Source organism: Pelobates fuscus, chromosome 7 (assembly GCF_036172605.1).
Source record: "Pelobates fuscus isolate aPelFus1 chromosome 7, aPelFus1.pri, whole genome shotgun sequence".
Classification (NCBI taxonomy): Eukaryota; Metazoa; Chordata; class Amphibia; order Anura; family Pelobatidae; genus Pelobates; species Pelobates fuscus.
Genome location: NC_086323.1, coordinates 96,546,823 through 96,562,839, shown reverse-complemented (window position 1 = coordinate 96,562,839; position 16,017 = coordinate 96,546,823). Strand labels below are relative to the sequence as shown.

At 41.0% G+C, this 16,017-nt stretch overlaps 1 protein-coding gene across 1 annotated transcript in view; it reads left to right on the top strand.

The window, feature by feature from the left end:
* Nucleotides 1–1,213: 1,213 nt before the first annotated feature.
* Nucleotides 1,214–16,017, top strand: part of SLC25A20 (solute carrier family 25 member 20) — a 40,017-nt gene continuing 25,213 nt past the window's right edge. The window contains exons 1-4 of the mRNA XM_063426233.1: nucleotides 1,214–1,477; nucleotides 10,349–10,441; nucleotides 12,834–12,961; nucleotides 13,678–13,768. Coding sequence (XP_063282303.1) covers nucleotides 1,373–1,477; nucleotides 10,349–10,441; nucleotides 12,834–12,961; nucleotides 13,678–13,768 — 417 coding nt within the window. The 5' untranslated portion in view covers nucleotides 1,214–1,372. The remainder of the gene's footprint in view (nucleotides 1,478–10,348; nucleotides 10,442–12,833; nucleotides 12,962–13,677; nucleotides 13,769–16,017) is intronic.

The following is a 16,017-nucleotide window of genomic DNA, read 5'->3' as shown; positions in this document are numbered from 1 at the left end:
GTCAGTGTGGGAAAAAGAAGAGCGAAAAATAAATAAAAAATAAAAAGAAAGATTATTTCGAAAGGTAGAAACATTTCAAATGGAAAAAGAGGGACATTTTTATTTTTTTATGTAGGGTGTGGTCAGGGGCGGGCAGTTATAACTTAGGCAACTAAAATTTAATTTAGAACAATATTTCTTATTTACACTGATTAAACTAAATATTACTGTGAGGAATATTGCTGTAGAGCTCTGTTATGCATTCCACACACCAACAATATGGATTTTCAAGAAAAGAGTGACATTAGAATACAGTTGATGGACAGAGGGATTTGGGCCTTAAATGTGGACTGTCCCTCATACATATGGACACATGGGAGCTATGGTATATTGAAAATGGTGCATGAAACATTTCTACCTTGCTTTGATTGTACTGAAAGTAATAAACGTCCTGGCATATTATGCAAATGAATCTACTTCCCACGAGTCTGTGTTTGCTCTGCATGGACCCACATGTTGGAAATAACTGCAGCATAGTGTTATTAGGTAATTGCTGTATTTGTACCATTCCTTTAACAATGTATCTGGGTGGTGAGTATATATATATATATATATATAGTTTTTTTTTTTTTTAAACAGTGAGCAATGTGGCAGCTGTGTGAAACTGTTCACTAAAAAGTTTTTTTTTTCAACCCAAGCAAGATTTCACACAATTTTCCAATTTACAATGTTTAAAAGAAAAAAAAAAACAACAAGAAAAAACATTACGTGTATAGACATATTGGGCACTACACCTCATGATCCCTACATGCCTACGTTTACAACATACAGATGTAACCTTGAAACACTGTAATTCACCTACAAACTTCTGGACCACTACCTTCACTAAATATAAAATGTGTTGTCTTATCTGCCATGTTATAAATGGCTACTGACGTATTGTTATTGTACCCGCTGTTGTGGCGCTGCAAAAATCTGTTACTCTACGCACAAGTAAAATAAAGAATTGTGAAAAAAAACAAAAACAAAAAAAAATTACAAATAGTTTTCCCAATTCAAACATGGCGGCATGTGCCTCAGGTACACCTTACATGTATGGCAGCTCAGGGTTTTAACCTAGCGAGGCCGCTGATAGGTGAATATGAGCAGCCGCCTTCCATTGTAGGCGGAGTTTCGGCGCACGGCGAGCTATGATTGGTTCAGGGCAAACGTGCTATCCTGCTGTGTGATTGGTCGGTGCTCTGCTGGGCGGTGAACTGGGGCAAAGGTCGGGGAAGTAACCCTTGTCCTACTAGTGAAGTCAGTCCAGATCCCCCCCACACCGACCGGTCCCGTCAGTCAATCAGTCAATCAGTCACCTCACCGGCCTTTCCCGCTACACACCGGCCTCACCATGGCAGAGCAGCCGCAGCCCATCAGCCCAGTAAAGAACTTCTTCGCCGGGGGGTTTGGAGGGGTCTGTCTGGTATTTGCTGGGCACCCCCTGGATACCATCAAGGTGAGGCATGGGGTGTTATAATGACAGCCCCTACATGGGGAGACTGCTAATGACAGCCCCTACATGGGGAGACTGCTAATGACAGCCCCTACATGGGGAGACTGCTAATGACAGCCCCTACATGGGGAGACTGCTAATGACAGCCCCTACATGGGGAGACTGCTAATGACAGCCCCTACATGGGGAGACTGCTAATGACAGCCCCTACATGGGGAGTGGTAATAATAATAATCTCCTAGTAGGAGAAGGGTATTCTTCATAATCATTTTAGGAGGGGTTTAAAGGGGTAACCTGAGTACCATAACAACTACAGCCTTCTGTGGTGGTTATGGTGTCCAGGAGGTTCATGGCACCATATTATCCTACTACACTGTGAGCCGCTGAATTATTTTTCAGAATAAATTTTATTCCCAAAGCAGAATTGATACATTTGCGTCAGTGATATTTGTCCTGTAGTAGCGTGTTGCCCAGACAACCGCGGAAAATATCAAATCGGTTTTAAATGGTTTGACTGCTTACTGTGGACTGCACCATCTCTTAAGTGGTTTTCATGCTTGGACTGCCTCATTAACAATAATCCCTGATGGGGAAGAGGGGTTTAACAAAACCAAAAGAGAAATTTGATGTTTATTTAAAATATAAAATCTCTGCAATACTGCCATTGATTGTGTTTGGAATTTCAGAAAAATTCCAACCCAATCAAAAGATATACTTAGAAATATTAGGCTACTTTGTCATTATTATTATTATCGCTATTTATATAGCACCAATATATTCCGTAGTGCTTTACAATATTATTAGAGGGGGGATTAAACTATAAATAGGACACTTACAGGAATGATAGGTTGAAAAGGGCCCAGCTCAAACAAGCTTACAGTCTATAGAAACTAAGGATCTTATGGTATCCTTCATAGACCTCAATGCTGTACTCTCTCACATACACGAGAGTACAGTGTTGATGTGCCAGGAGCGGATGGCGGTGACTGCAAGGGACAGTTTCAGTTCAGTATTACCTGCCTTCCCATGGCCATTGGACCCCCAGCGGGGATGTCACTATCAGGAGTCTCTTCAAATCATGCCAATACTCCAGATGGTGACCGAGCCACTTAAAAGAACAGTCTAAGTGGTCGTGCTACAGGAGTCTGTGGGTGCCATCCCTTCTGTTTTCTTTTAAAACATTTTGAGATGTTTAGGAGGAAAAACAGAGTTCTCCAGGCATCCAAAACTTTTGTGTTCACTTCTGCATTATCTGTCCAAAGCTGTGCAACCATAGATGATGAGCACAGGCTGGTTTGAGTTCATTGCCAGTCATTGATGTCCAATGATATGGGGGTGTTACTCTCCTAAATCACATTATCTGAACAACTGCAAATGGTCTAGGGCTCTTTCTGGAACCCAAAGCTTAGAGTCTAGGCCAGGTATAGGCAACCTTTGGCACTCCACATGTGGACTACATCCTCAATAATGCTCTTACTCATAATGCTGGCAAAGCTTCATGGAAGGTGTAGTCCAAAACATCTGGAGTGCCAAAGGTTGCATATGCCTGGTCTAGGCTTTGGCTACCAGAAAGAGCCCCATTGATTTTCATGGTTTCACCGAAAACAAAAGGACATTGCCCAAGAATTCCTTGCACCATAACCACTAGATTAAGCTGCACTGGTTGTGGTACTCATGGTCTCCCATCAAGATGACTTGCTAGTTTGTATGGCATAAACTGGGGGACTAGTTGGGGAGATATACTTACATGAAGCTCTCCCTTAATTCCTCCATCTTCCCAATGCAATACTTATGCAGCTCCTGCTGTCTTTACATGCCTGGAACCACCATCACTACTGTATTCTCAAACATATCCAAGAGTACAACCTTTGGTCATGGAAGATCCCATTAGAACACATGATCTTCTGTAGATCTCACTCTTGCACAATCATGTGCCATAAGCATTTTGTTGCAAATTCTGCAAAATAATTCCTATTACCAGCTTAATGTAGTTGTTCAGGTATGATGTATAGCTCCCTGCAGGCAATCTAATGTAAACACTGTATTTTCAGAGAAAATACAGTGTTTACATTGATTGATAGGACGGCCACTGGAGGTATTCCTATCATGCAGGGCCCTAAAAAGGCCCTGTACACGTCAGACGTATTAAAATACGTCTGACGTGTGCAGGAGAGAGAAGGCACTGTGTGCGCGCCTTCTCTCTCCAGCCTGTCAGCAGAGGAGGGGGGCAGGCAAAGACTGCAAGCTGAGCTGTCAGTCAGCTCAGCTCGCGGCCGCGCGCATGCGTGGTAGTGCGCTCAGGACTTCAGAGGGCGGCATGAATGCCGCCCTCTGAAGTATGTGCGGCGAAGCCACGCATGTGCACAAGGGAGCAATGACGCTTCCAAATGGAAGCGTCTGATAGCTCCCTGCTCGAGCCCGCCTTTTTCGTCATTTTGACGAAATAGGGGGCGCGGCTTCACGAGGCTCCCGGCGCTGGAACCAGGTGAGTAAATTCGGCTGCCTGGAGAGTCCCTTTAACCCTCATAACCAATGTTTGAAGGGGAAATGTATCATTGGAAGCTCAGCCCATTGCCACATTTTGACAAACTTTTTCTCAGATATTTTTGTTAATTGTTTGGAATTTAAAAGAAAGTCAACAAGCACAAATAACCTATCTGGCTGAAAAGCACAAAAGTAATATGTGTGCATGTATAGGGTAGGCCATTGAAAGGCATGTGTATGTATGTATGCAAGGGCAAGCGTTTGAGTTACTAATAGTGTTCTCCGTATTCTCTCGAGCCCTGTTTTAATTTGTTTTTCTTAAGGTTAAATGGTAATCCAAACTTGGACCCCTTGCTCACTTTGCATAGGTGTGTATCAGCTACAGCTTACTGATGAGGTCTAATAAGGCTGAAACAATTGTCTGGGTTTGCATATCTATTGCGCAGAGGGAGACAGTCTGCATTTTGGATCTGGACTGCCCTTTTGGGTGGTAGGTTGTAGGTTCCCTCTGTAATTGCACAAGATTAACTAAAACTAGCTTGTAAACGAAGTGGGGGTAGAACAGAAAGGCGAGCTATTTAAGTTCTCAGTAGTCTCTTGATCCCTGTTTTTTTTTTTTTTTTTAATTCTTTATTTTTGAAGCGCATGAGGGTACAAACATTCTCGCTATGCCTTGCCAGCTATAGCAAGAAAAGAGTGAACAATGAGTTGAACAGAAAAGGCATAATAGCATATCAGCGCACATTTTTGTGTTAGTAGGTCAAGGGAGATGTTGTTTTAAAGCATTAGTTAATATTTAGCATAGTAGTAATACAGCTTAACAGTTATGGGCTGCCTAGTGTGTAGGTTTAGGTGGAACAAGCTTTTTAACATGCTTATAAAATCGCTTATAGGTAAGTTGCTGATTCACATGCTTTCCATGCATATCCTATGGATTCGTTACTACAGTGTAAATTGACTATATACGAGTAGGTGTATAGGTAGAAAACATGCTTTTAAGTCTCGGGTAACCGAGAGGTTAGGGAAGCAGGTAGGTTGCCAGACACGCCGGCTATTTGGCATGGGAATGGCCAGTAGCCGGGCAACTAGGAGCACTCCCAGTGGGCATAAGAAGATCTGGCAAGAACATACAGATATCAGTAATAATTGCAAAAACGTTTGAGCGGTATATAACAGAGTTTTAGTGTTAAACAATTATCTCGGCTTAGAGGGTTGCAGAAGGGATTCACCAGCGTTCAGTTTGGCAGGGGTAACAACCAATACCCTACGTGCGTTCCTGCGATGTGAGTTTCTCTTCACCCGATACCCATCATGGGAAAGGGCGTAAGGGATGCGTAAGGGTCCCGTGGTTTCATGGCAAAGTCCGGCTGAAAAGGTTCCCGTATTGGGTTCGTTTGCCAGTCGCTGTGGGTACCTGTGGGCGCGATGCAGGTAGGTGGTGCTCTTATCCGGGACTCTAGGGCTCCCCGTGGTTTTGTCGGCCTCCGGCGCTGCAATGTAGGTCTGCCACTCGGTGGTTGCTCAGCAGTTTTCCGATTCGTGCTGGGTTGAGATGGGTCTTGAAGGTCCCTTCGAGGTTGCAGTGACGCTCGGTGTAACCTCTTGCGGGCAGGCGGGAGATGTCTCCGTCTTCGTCGCCATCTTTGTTTGCTTTCTTTTGAGCGGGGTTGAGCTTGGCTGTGGCAGAGGCGTGAGGGACTCTCCCTGGGTAGGTTCGTTTGTGCTTTGGCCTGCCGCTCTCTGTCTTCTAGTTTCGCCCAAAAGGCGTTGAAGATGGCATCTAGATTTGTTAGTGTGTCGTTCCCCCATGCACTGCCTTTGTGGTCGTCCGTGGTGTCCGCCATAGTGTGGGCCTGTGGAGCTGGGAGTTGCTTGTGAGGTTTTCTGCCATCAGTGTCAGCCGTGGCCTTTGTGTCTGGCGGGGTTGGACCGGGATTACCCCCGCCGGTCCTAAGGGGGGGGAGCGGGTGTTCAGGGGTGCAGTGCCCCCGGCGTAGAGGCGAGGAGAGCGGCCGCCTCCCCCCATCCCCATCCGCCGCAGGCCGCAGCGGGCCTCCTCTGTGTCATGCTTGCGGGAAATATCGGTGTCCGGTATCGGTCGATTCGCCAGGGTGCCCCTATCTTGGGCAGCGTATCCCGGCATCAGTGTGAGCATTGGATCCGTAAGAATTTCCCTAAATTCAACTATGATTGTGGGAGCTCCGCCGCCATGCGACTGTTCAGGTTGCCGTTCAGGCCCCGCCCCCTTGATCCCTGTTTTAGTTCATGAATTATGAAGTGTCTGTTCCAATCCATAAAATAACCAGATGGCCTAATTTTTAGTCCTGGTTCAGGCCAATGAGTATTGATTGATTGAAAAAGAAACTCTATGCCAGTCAGCTCCTGCCCGGCACCACTTTGCGCTTCCTGAAACTGATATTCAGAAGCTGGTTGCAGTGTGGGGAACCTGCATTAAGAGTGTGCCCAGGGGCCTCCTGACACCATAACAACTTCATTTAGATGAAGTTGTTATGGTAACCGGAGTGCATCTTTAAAACTATTTGTTGCCCCATCTGGAATTCGTAAGCTTGTTGTTATGTATTCTTTTTATAACTGAGTTACACTATCATTACTTTTATATCTTTCCACGTGGAATGTTATTCCCAATCCAGATGGTATAATCTTTGAAGACCTTCTATATTGTTCCTACTTTTACAAGCCTCTGAGATAAGTGCACAACATTTATACATGTGTGGTTGTTTATTCACAGAAACACAAGAAAGAATTGTTCCACGTACAGAGCAGTGTGTATGGAATATTTAAACGCTTACTGCATGTTTATTTTTTATTTTTTTTGTGTGCAGTATCGCAAACCAGTTATTTAAAGTTAAAGACTTGTCCTGTATATCTGTTATTTGACTCCAAGAAGTGACATTATTTAATTAGGTGCACACAAACCAAATAGTTTTTTTTGTATTGTAAACATTTTTACAAAGGACTCTATAGAGACTCAGACCACTTCAGCTCATTTAAGTGGTCTGGGTGCACTTTCCAAGGCCCCTTAAGCCTGCAATTGTAATTATTGCAGTTGTTTATCAACTGTAATAATTACCTCTCAGGGTGCACTGAGGGTGCCCCCACCCTCAGGATCCCCCCTCCTGTGCTGCTGAAGGGGTTAAAACCCATTCAGCAGCTTACCTTATTCCAGTGGTGACCTCTCCTCCCCTGCTGACGTCAGCGGAGCCGAATGCGCATTCAAGCTGTCAATAGGAAAGCATTTCTCAATGCTTTCCTATGGACGCTCTGCGCTGTGGAGACATAATATGCCTCTAGTGGCTGTCCGGAAGACAGCCACTAGAGGCTGGCTTAACCCCAAATGTAAACAAAGCAGTTTCTCTGAAACTGCTATGTTTGTATCTGAAGGGTTAAAACCTGAGGGACCTGGCACCCAGACCACTTCATTGAGATGAAGTGGTCTGGGTGACTATAGTGTCCCTTTAAGAAGTCCCTCAAAGCCCATCTTTTCAGGAATGCACTCTCTCTCAATACACTTCCTATTGTGTTTCATACCCCACCTCCTCTAGACTGTAAGCTTGTTTGAGCAGGGCCCTCAACTACCTATTGTTCCTGTTACATTTTGTTATTGTCTCATTTTGGTAAATTCCCCTTTTATTGTAAAGCGCTGCGGAATAAGCTGGCGCTATATAAATACCAATACTAATAATAATATTGCTGCGATCAGATGTTCAACATTTTTGCTTTATATTGTTTTAGAAACTAGACTAGTGAAGTGAACTTAATAAAACATGTTAATAGTTTATTTGAAAAGAAACATTACATCACAAATGTAAGCATGCATGTCCGTTATCACAGTAAGACATGCGATGATGGATAGCAAGTAGCTACGCTGTGAGGTTCTACTTACTGTATCAACGGTTGATTGTGAAACCTATTGTAGCTCTCTCTACTGAATGAGCATATTATTATTATTTTTTTTGTCCAAACAGCTGCCCTTCTTAACACTGTATTTTACCTACTTGTGTAATAAGACCATAGCAGTCATAAAGGTATGCAGTCTGTCTGATAATTGTATGTAGGTTTAAAGTCACCACCTTTACTCTATTTTGTCCTGTCATTTAAAAGCAATATTTTCCTGCAGGGGGAGCCCCTGTTCAGTTGAAATGTAGGTGAAAGGTTTTTACTATTGGAGGTGAAGACCTTATATTGAGCTTAAGGACAAATTATTTTACCAGACCTGTCTGTTATTGTAGGGTTTACAATGGATTTAGCAGCCAAACAACATGCCTTATGTCATTTACAATTTAAACCAATTGAGCTAGTGCAGTCATTTTCAACTTAATTTTTTTTTATTTCCTTTCGAAAGACAGCTATAATATCTAAATATTAAATTGCACCTTTCATGCCACACATGACCTGCAGTCACTTTTTAGAGAGTTGAATTGTGTATTATTTTAGCTAAATTAATACTAAATATATAGATGAAAAGTGTTTTTTTTTTTTTTTTTTCTCTCAATGCTTTTTTACCTGCATAGACTCTGCCACTTTGTCACTGGCATGGCGGTAAATACTTTAATATGTATAATGTGAGTAACTGCACATGAGACTGACATCCCACAATGCCTAGCTTGCAGGAGTTGACAAATGCATGTCAGTTGGACCATGTCTGTGTCCATTCCAGTGATGAGAATGCTCTAGGTAAGTATTTTTTTTTCTCATGGATACATTTGCTGGCAACCTATCCAGTCAGTGTAATGTATAAATGGAATTTCCATGTAATCTACATTGTTAATGGAAATAGCGTTCACTGCAAACAGGTGATTTTTTTTTTTTTGGACCATTTTTATATGTGAAATACATCGATTCAGCTTTGTGTTATTCATTTTTAACTTGTCTTAACCCAGTCTTTTGCATAAACGTACCAATACTGTATGTTGTTGCAGTGGTGTAAACTATGTTTGACTTCCAGAGAAATAGATAAGGTATTTTGAAAATCTTGAATGAGTGGCCAAATACCCTTCAGTGCAGCAGTAAGTTCTGTATTCTAATCGTAGCTGTTGCAGTGGTTATTGCGCTCTGAGTCACTGGATGCTATCCCCAGGTTTTCCTTTTTTTGGGACTGTTTTGAGAGCTCACTTAGGTACTCACAGTCTAACCATCTGCAGCCATACTAATATGCTCAAATTGCACTTCCACATATAAAGTACAATCAGAGTACTGAGGACAGTTTTGCGCAGCATTTTATACCTGTTATTATTTCCCTCCAAGGTTGGATGGACCTGCACGTGAGATTGTGTAAACTTAAAATGTGAAGAACAGAATAAGTGAATCATTTGTGCTAGAATATGTATGATTCATAAAGCAAAACAATTGGCATTAATAGTTGAGTTGTCTGCTTTTGTTTGTAATAAATCCTTTGTGTATAGTTGAAGGCAACAATGTCAATCAGCAGTGGCCAAGGCCAGTAGGGTATTGTCATGCATGAAAAAGGGCATTCATTCTCGGGACGAGAATATCATTTTGCCTCTTTATAAATCACTGGTAAGACCACACCTTGAATATGCTGTGCAATTTTGGGCACCTGTTCTAAAGAAGGATATTATGGCACTAGAAAAAGTGCAGAGGCGGGCTACAAAATTAATAAAAGGAATGGAACATATCAGCTATGAAGAAAGGTTAACAAATTTAAACCGATTTAGTTTAGAAAAACGTCACCTGAGAGGGGATATGATAACATTATACAAATATATTCGAGGCCAATACAAACCATTGTGTGGAAATCTATTCACAAACCGGACTTTACATAGGACACGAGGTCATGCGTTTAGACTAGAAGAAAGAAGATTTCGTCTAAGGCAATGGAAAGTTTTTTTTTTTTACTGTAAGAACAATCAGGATGTGGAATTCTCTGCCTGAAGAAGTGGTTTTATCAGAGTCCATACAGATGTTCAAACAGCTACTAGATGCATACTTGCAAAAACAGAATAATCAAGGATATAATCTTTCAATGTAGGGTAATAACTGCTTGATCCAAGGATAAATCTGACTGCCATTCTGGGGTCAAGAAGGATTTTTTTTTTCCTAGCTTGTTGCAAAATTGGAAGTGCTTCAAACTGGGGTTTTTGCCTTCTTTTGGATCAACAGCAAAAAACATATGTGAGGAAGGCTGAATTCGATGGACGCAAGTCTCTTTTCAGCTATGTAATGTAAGTGATGGGGAGAAAAAGTGTTCCTGTAGAGGATTTTAAAAAATAAATACAATTTTTTTGTTGATTATAAACAAACAAAAGTAAATATTGGATGGACACTCTTAGGCACCTTAACTACTTTAGCTTCTTATCTTCAATTTGTCCCTTTAACAAAACAAATTTTTTTTTTTACATTTTTTTACAGGTTCGAATTCAGACACAACCAAAGCCGCCCCCTGGAGTTGCTCCGTTATATGCTGGAACTTATGATTGCTTTAAGAAAACCCTTGTTAAGGAGGTACAATTTATATATTTATTATTTGGTAGATGACCAGGTCTTTGGGAACCTTTTTGTTCACCTGGTTTTCTTATTTTTAACCTGGGACCGGGGGTTGGATTCTACTTCATTGGACAATATGGATATAGACTTAATGGAGTACTGTGGGGAATGCTAGCTTCTTGTGTGTTTATTTTAAATTTTTTTTTCCCCCATTAAACTTCGGGGGTCTTAACAATTTTGTGCATTTGTTACTGTATCACTTAAATGGTCAAAGGGACACTCCCGACCGCTAAAACACTTTAGCTTGCTGAGGTTCTTTATCTGTAAAAAGTGTTCCTCTATTTTCATTTTACGAAAAGTTCAGATTTTAATAGAAATTGGCATTTTTATCAAGTAACATTGTATTAAATCTGTTTTTATTGAGGTCAATATAAGGAACAGTTTACCCACGCAAGGATTGTAGTGCATGTTTGACAAGCGATATGAAATTCAGAATCGGTATATCAGTGGCATTTTGATATTTGCCTTTGCAGACGCTTATAATGTGTGATCTCTGTTATTGTTGAGATCGGCATATTTAATGAGATTCCCACGCAGGGCAGTGTACGTATGTCTAGTACTTATTTTAACGTTCAGTTACAGCTAATTTTTTGACATATATTCATGTTGACGTCAATTACGTGGGATAGGGCGTGCATCTTTTTTTTCTTGTAGTGTTGAGTTGTGTATCGGTCTGTTGTTCTTGTGTGGTTTGTCGTGTCTCAGGGTTTACTGGGTGTTGCCAGTGGATCATCCTCTGTCTCTTGTTAGTGTGTGAGGCGTAAGTCATGGGGTTAAGTCTATGGGGTAGGTCGGTCTGTTCTGTCAGGGGTTGTCCTGTGGTATCTTGTGGTCTACGTTAGCGGGGTGGGTTTTTGAGTGTTAGGGGTGGGTGAGTTAGAAGATGGGGGGGGGGGAAGAGGGAAGGAAGGAGGAGGGCGGCGAGTGAAAAGTGAGAAAAAGAGATCAAGTAACATTGTTACCCTCCCCCTCCTCACAGCACTTACCTTGCAAAAACTGAGCTGTAGCGGAAAATCTGTGATTCGACAGCCACAGAAACTCAAAGTTGGGTGAGAAGGGAAGGGCATTCAAAGACAAAATACAAGAGAATAGCAGCTTTTGCAATCTATTTTAGATATACCTCCAGTGAAAAATGCATAAGTAAATGTGTGCATATTTTCATTTGTGCTATATGTACTAAATATTGATCTTTATTATTTTGTATTTGGGCAGTGAGGGACTCTTTGATGTGGCACGGTCACTGTCTGTGAACTATGCCTAACTTGCAAAGACCCCCAATGGTGACATCAACACTGACCGGGGGAGCAGACAAAGGTGAGTTTTACTTGCCTAAACCTGTCCCTCACAGGGGCCGCCTCCTCTTATGGCTGGTCCTCTGCTGCTCCTGGCACTACAGCTGTCAGGAGCCAGTGTCATTGCTGTACTCTTGCTCATTTGCGAGAGTATAGCAGAGAGGTCTGTGAAGGATCCTGGGATGCAGCAGGAATTGGTGACGACTGGGGGATTGACACTTCTTGAAGTAGGTAGCTTCAGTCAGTGTCATGAAGTGTCAGATGTAGTAGTCTCTACTTTGTCTCAATATATCTTTTGACTTGGTTAAAATGTCAGTGAAATACCAACACAGTCAATCAGAGTATTTCATAAAGATTCTATCTTGATAAAATACAGATTTTGCATGGGGGGTAGGGTTAGGCAGATGACATTGTTAGTACATTTTTATTGAGAATTTGGAGGTTCTCTAAACTCCTGCTGTGTTTTTCTCTTTTATTAATACAATCAACATGCATAAAATGGGTAATTCATTTCCCTCTCCCTGATGGCTTTTTGGGGGAGAGCAACGGCTGTTTTTCAACTCCAGTTTATACCCACTAGCGAGTGTAACTGAATTGTTAGAATACTGTTAATTCCATCACTGATTTATTTATTTTATTTCAACCTGTGAATTATTATTATTTTATTATTTATATAGGGCCAGCAAATTCCGTAGCGCTGTACAAAATGGGGATTGAATCCTGTTTGGTTCTCTCTATTGTTGTTGAGATATCTCAATTTGATTATGCACTAAATAAAGATCCTGTTCAAATCTTAATGCTGTTGGTTCTATCTCTGTCAAGGTCATCCCAGCTTTAAAGTTTTCCGGGGTCAATCAAAAGTACCCTTGAGTTGGTTAATACTAACATCTATTAATCTTTTCACTGGAATAGTACAAATGTTCAAGAAGCTGGTGCTTTCTAACCAGTTTTACAGTCCAATGGTTTGTCTGTACTGACTTCATACCATTTTCCTTTAAATGGTTATTTACTTGTTTGCCATGTATTTATTTAAAGACCACGCAATATATCTATTTCAGGGTGTCAAGGGCCTCTACAAAGGAATGGCAGCTCCCATTGTTGGAGTGACTCCCATGTTTGCTGTATGTTTCTTTGGCTTTGGTCTGGGTAAAAAACTTCAACAAAAACATCCTCAAGATGTCTTAACGTAAGTATTAAATGTAATTGTGAATCCTCAGTACTTGTCGGTGATACACGTATATGCTCTTTAAGGTTTATTGATCTTGGTCACATCAGCTCTTCGACTATAACTCCTGCTGTAGTTGACTGAAGATCAGATTTGTAGATGTTCCTGTTTAATGTCTTCATGCTGTTTCAGTGGGTCCCAACAGTTTAGGACCGACACATAATATTTTGTCGGGTAGATGCTCACAATACATATTACCATAGCCTCAATGCCTTCCTCAATTTAATGGAGAAACCCAAAGACACACAGAAGAGTGTAATGAAGGTGGCTTGCATATTCTGTCTTATAAATCTTACCATGCCGTTAAAAAATGTTTAATAGTTTTTGCTAGTGACTCTGTCTTGACGTTTAATAGGTCTTTAAAGGTTTAAGAATTTAGAGCGCTAATGAAGAAGGGATATTTCCTGATTACGATGTTTCAAGTTAATAAGCTGTTAGGATTTTAGTATCCCTTTAAGTTCATTTTGTTCTTGACTTTTTTTATTTTATCCATAGCTAAACTTTTTTAAATGTTACTCGGGGATTAACAGCAGATAAGGAAATGACACTTAAAGTTCTAAATTGGCTCTTGCATTTGCCAGCAATCCTTTCTCCTCTTGTCGTGTTAATTGGAATCATTCAGCTGTAAGAGAACATTTTCTGTCTGTTTGCCTTCCGTCATTTGTTCTTCTTTACAGGTATCCACAGCTGTTTGCTGCAGGGATGTTGTCTGGGGTATTTACAACTGCAATCATGGCTCCAGGGGAGAGAATAAAGTGCCTCTTACAAGTAAGTCTGAAGATAAAATAACACAAATCATACTAGCAGAACAAATTCAATTGTGTCAATGCTGATGCATTGCCCCCACCTGTATAACATGGAATCGCCATGGAAGTATAATTTGTATGTAATATATATATATATATATATATATATAACAATACACAAGATCCAGCGCACTCTCCTATCTACTAAACAGCAACTTCAATGTTGACAGATTTTATTAGTTTTTAAAAGTTTTTTTTAAAAACACCTAATCTAGGCAAAAAAAAAAATATATATATATTTTTAACACTTTTGTGCCAGGGAGCATTCTAATAATCACAACAGATCTATGTACAGCTGTAAGTCTTTAAATAGGAACTGTTATTTTTCTGCTTGTGACGTTTCCTTTATTTTTTTCTTTTTCTCATCCTAATACTATTGAAGTTTCCTGAGGTAAGCAGTGCAACAGTGCTCACCCCAGTGAACATAATTAGCACTGCAGCACTTCCTGGTGATTAAGGCATTGTATGACCATGCTGTGTTCTGACTGGAGGAAGCAGGGCGGAGTGGTTTCTTCAGTTTTGGAGAATTGCCTTTTTACAAAATGCATTTGATCCTTCGCCATATGGTCCACACTTTTAAGACTAAATTAAGGCCTAATTGTTTCACTAATCCAATATAATCTATTCCATAAACATGTAACATTACAGCAGTGCCAAACGTTCTGTAATAATTTAGCTTCTGCATGGCCATGCTGTAGGAAAATAGTTACCTCACGTAAAACACAATTTAATACACAATTGCAGAAATAATGTTGATGTAGAAATGTAAAATACTTTTCCCCATGTGATGTGGAAGGTAAATATTTAGTGGTGAGTGGAACCGGAGATCAAATCTAGGGAGTGATATGTTTTTCCAAACCATCAGGCCCTTAGTATGTGTGTCCAAATCAATATGGAAAAATGTTATCATAAATGCATTTTAATTAAATGTGTTCCATAATTATTTTAGATTCATGAGCTCCCCATTTGTTTTAATTTATTATTATTATTATTATTATTATTATTATTATTATTACACAAACAAGTTCCGTAGCGCTGTATAATGGGTGGACTAACAGACACGTATTTGTAACCAGACGAGTTGGACACAGAGGAACAGAGGGATTGAGGGCCCTGCTCAGTGAGCTTACATGCTAGAGGGAGTGGGTTACTGTGACACAAAAGGTAAAGGTAGGGTAGAAAAGTAGGTTGCTAGGATAGTGTTCATTGACTGCTTAGTGTTTTGTTTTGATGACAGTTGCAGGAGTGGAATCAGGGTGTGGGGAGGGAAAGCTGTTCACAGTTTAATTTATATGCTTTTCTAAAAAAGTAAGTTTTCAAAGTTTTTTTTTTTTTCAAGGAGTGGAGATTGGGTGAAAGTCTAACACAGTGGGAAAGGGTGTTCCATAGGAACGGTGCAGCCCTAGGGAAGTCTTTAAGGTGAGCATCAGAGGTGTGAGTATGAACAGAGGTTAGACGTCTGATGGTCAAAAAGGGTCAAAGGAGAATTAGGATAGAGTAATGGCCATGGGATTTTGCAGTGATAAGATCATTGGATACTTTGGTCACAGCTGTTTCAATGACTAGCGACAAGCGTGGCATCCAGATTGAAGCGGGTCAAGCAGAGAGTTGCATTCGAGGAAATCTGTCAATTTTGCATACACAACTCTATCAAGGATCTTGGAGACAAACTGCAGTAGCAAGATAGGGTGGTAGTTGGACGGGGAATTAGGGTCAAGGTTGGGCTTTTTCAGATTCAGAATCTGGTTACGGTTGCATGTTTAAAGAGTAGAGGAAATGTGCCAGAGGAGAGGGAGAGATTGAAAATTTTAGTGAGAGGCAGAGCCAGAGAGGAGACAAAGTGCAGATGAAATACGAAGGAATAGGATCAAGGGAACAGGTGTTGGGGCGCGAGGAACGGAGCTGAGCAGAAACCTCTTCTGCTGTAGTGGGTGCAAATGAGCATATGACAGCTGAGGGAATGTGGTTAGGGGAAAAGTTGGTAGTGGATGGAGAGAGATGAGAGATCTCTTCCCTGATTGTAGAAATCTTCTCAGTGAAGTGAGTTGCAAAGTTTGTGGCGGTCAAATTGGTAAGAGGAGGAGGCACAACTGGGCACAGAAGAGAGTTAAAAGCACGAAACAGTCAATTGGGCTCGCCGGAGAATGTGGTTGAGTGTATTGAAGTAGTTTTCTTTTGAAGAGGAAAAAGCCAGACTGTAGGAGCGCAGCA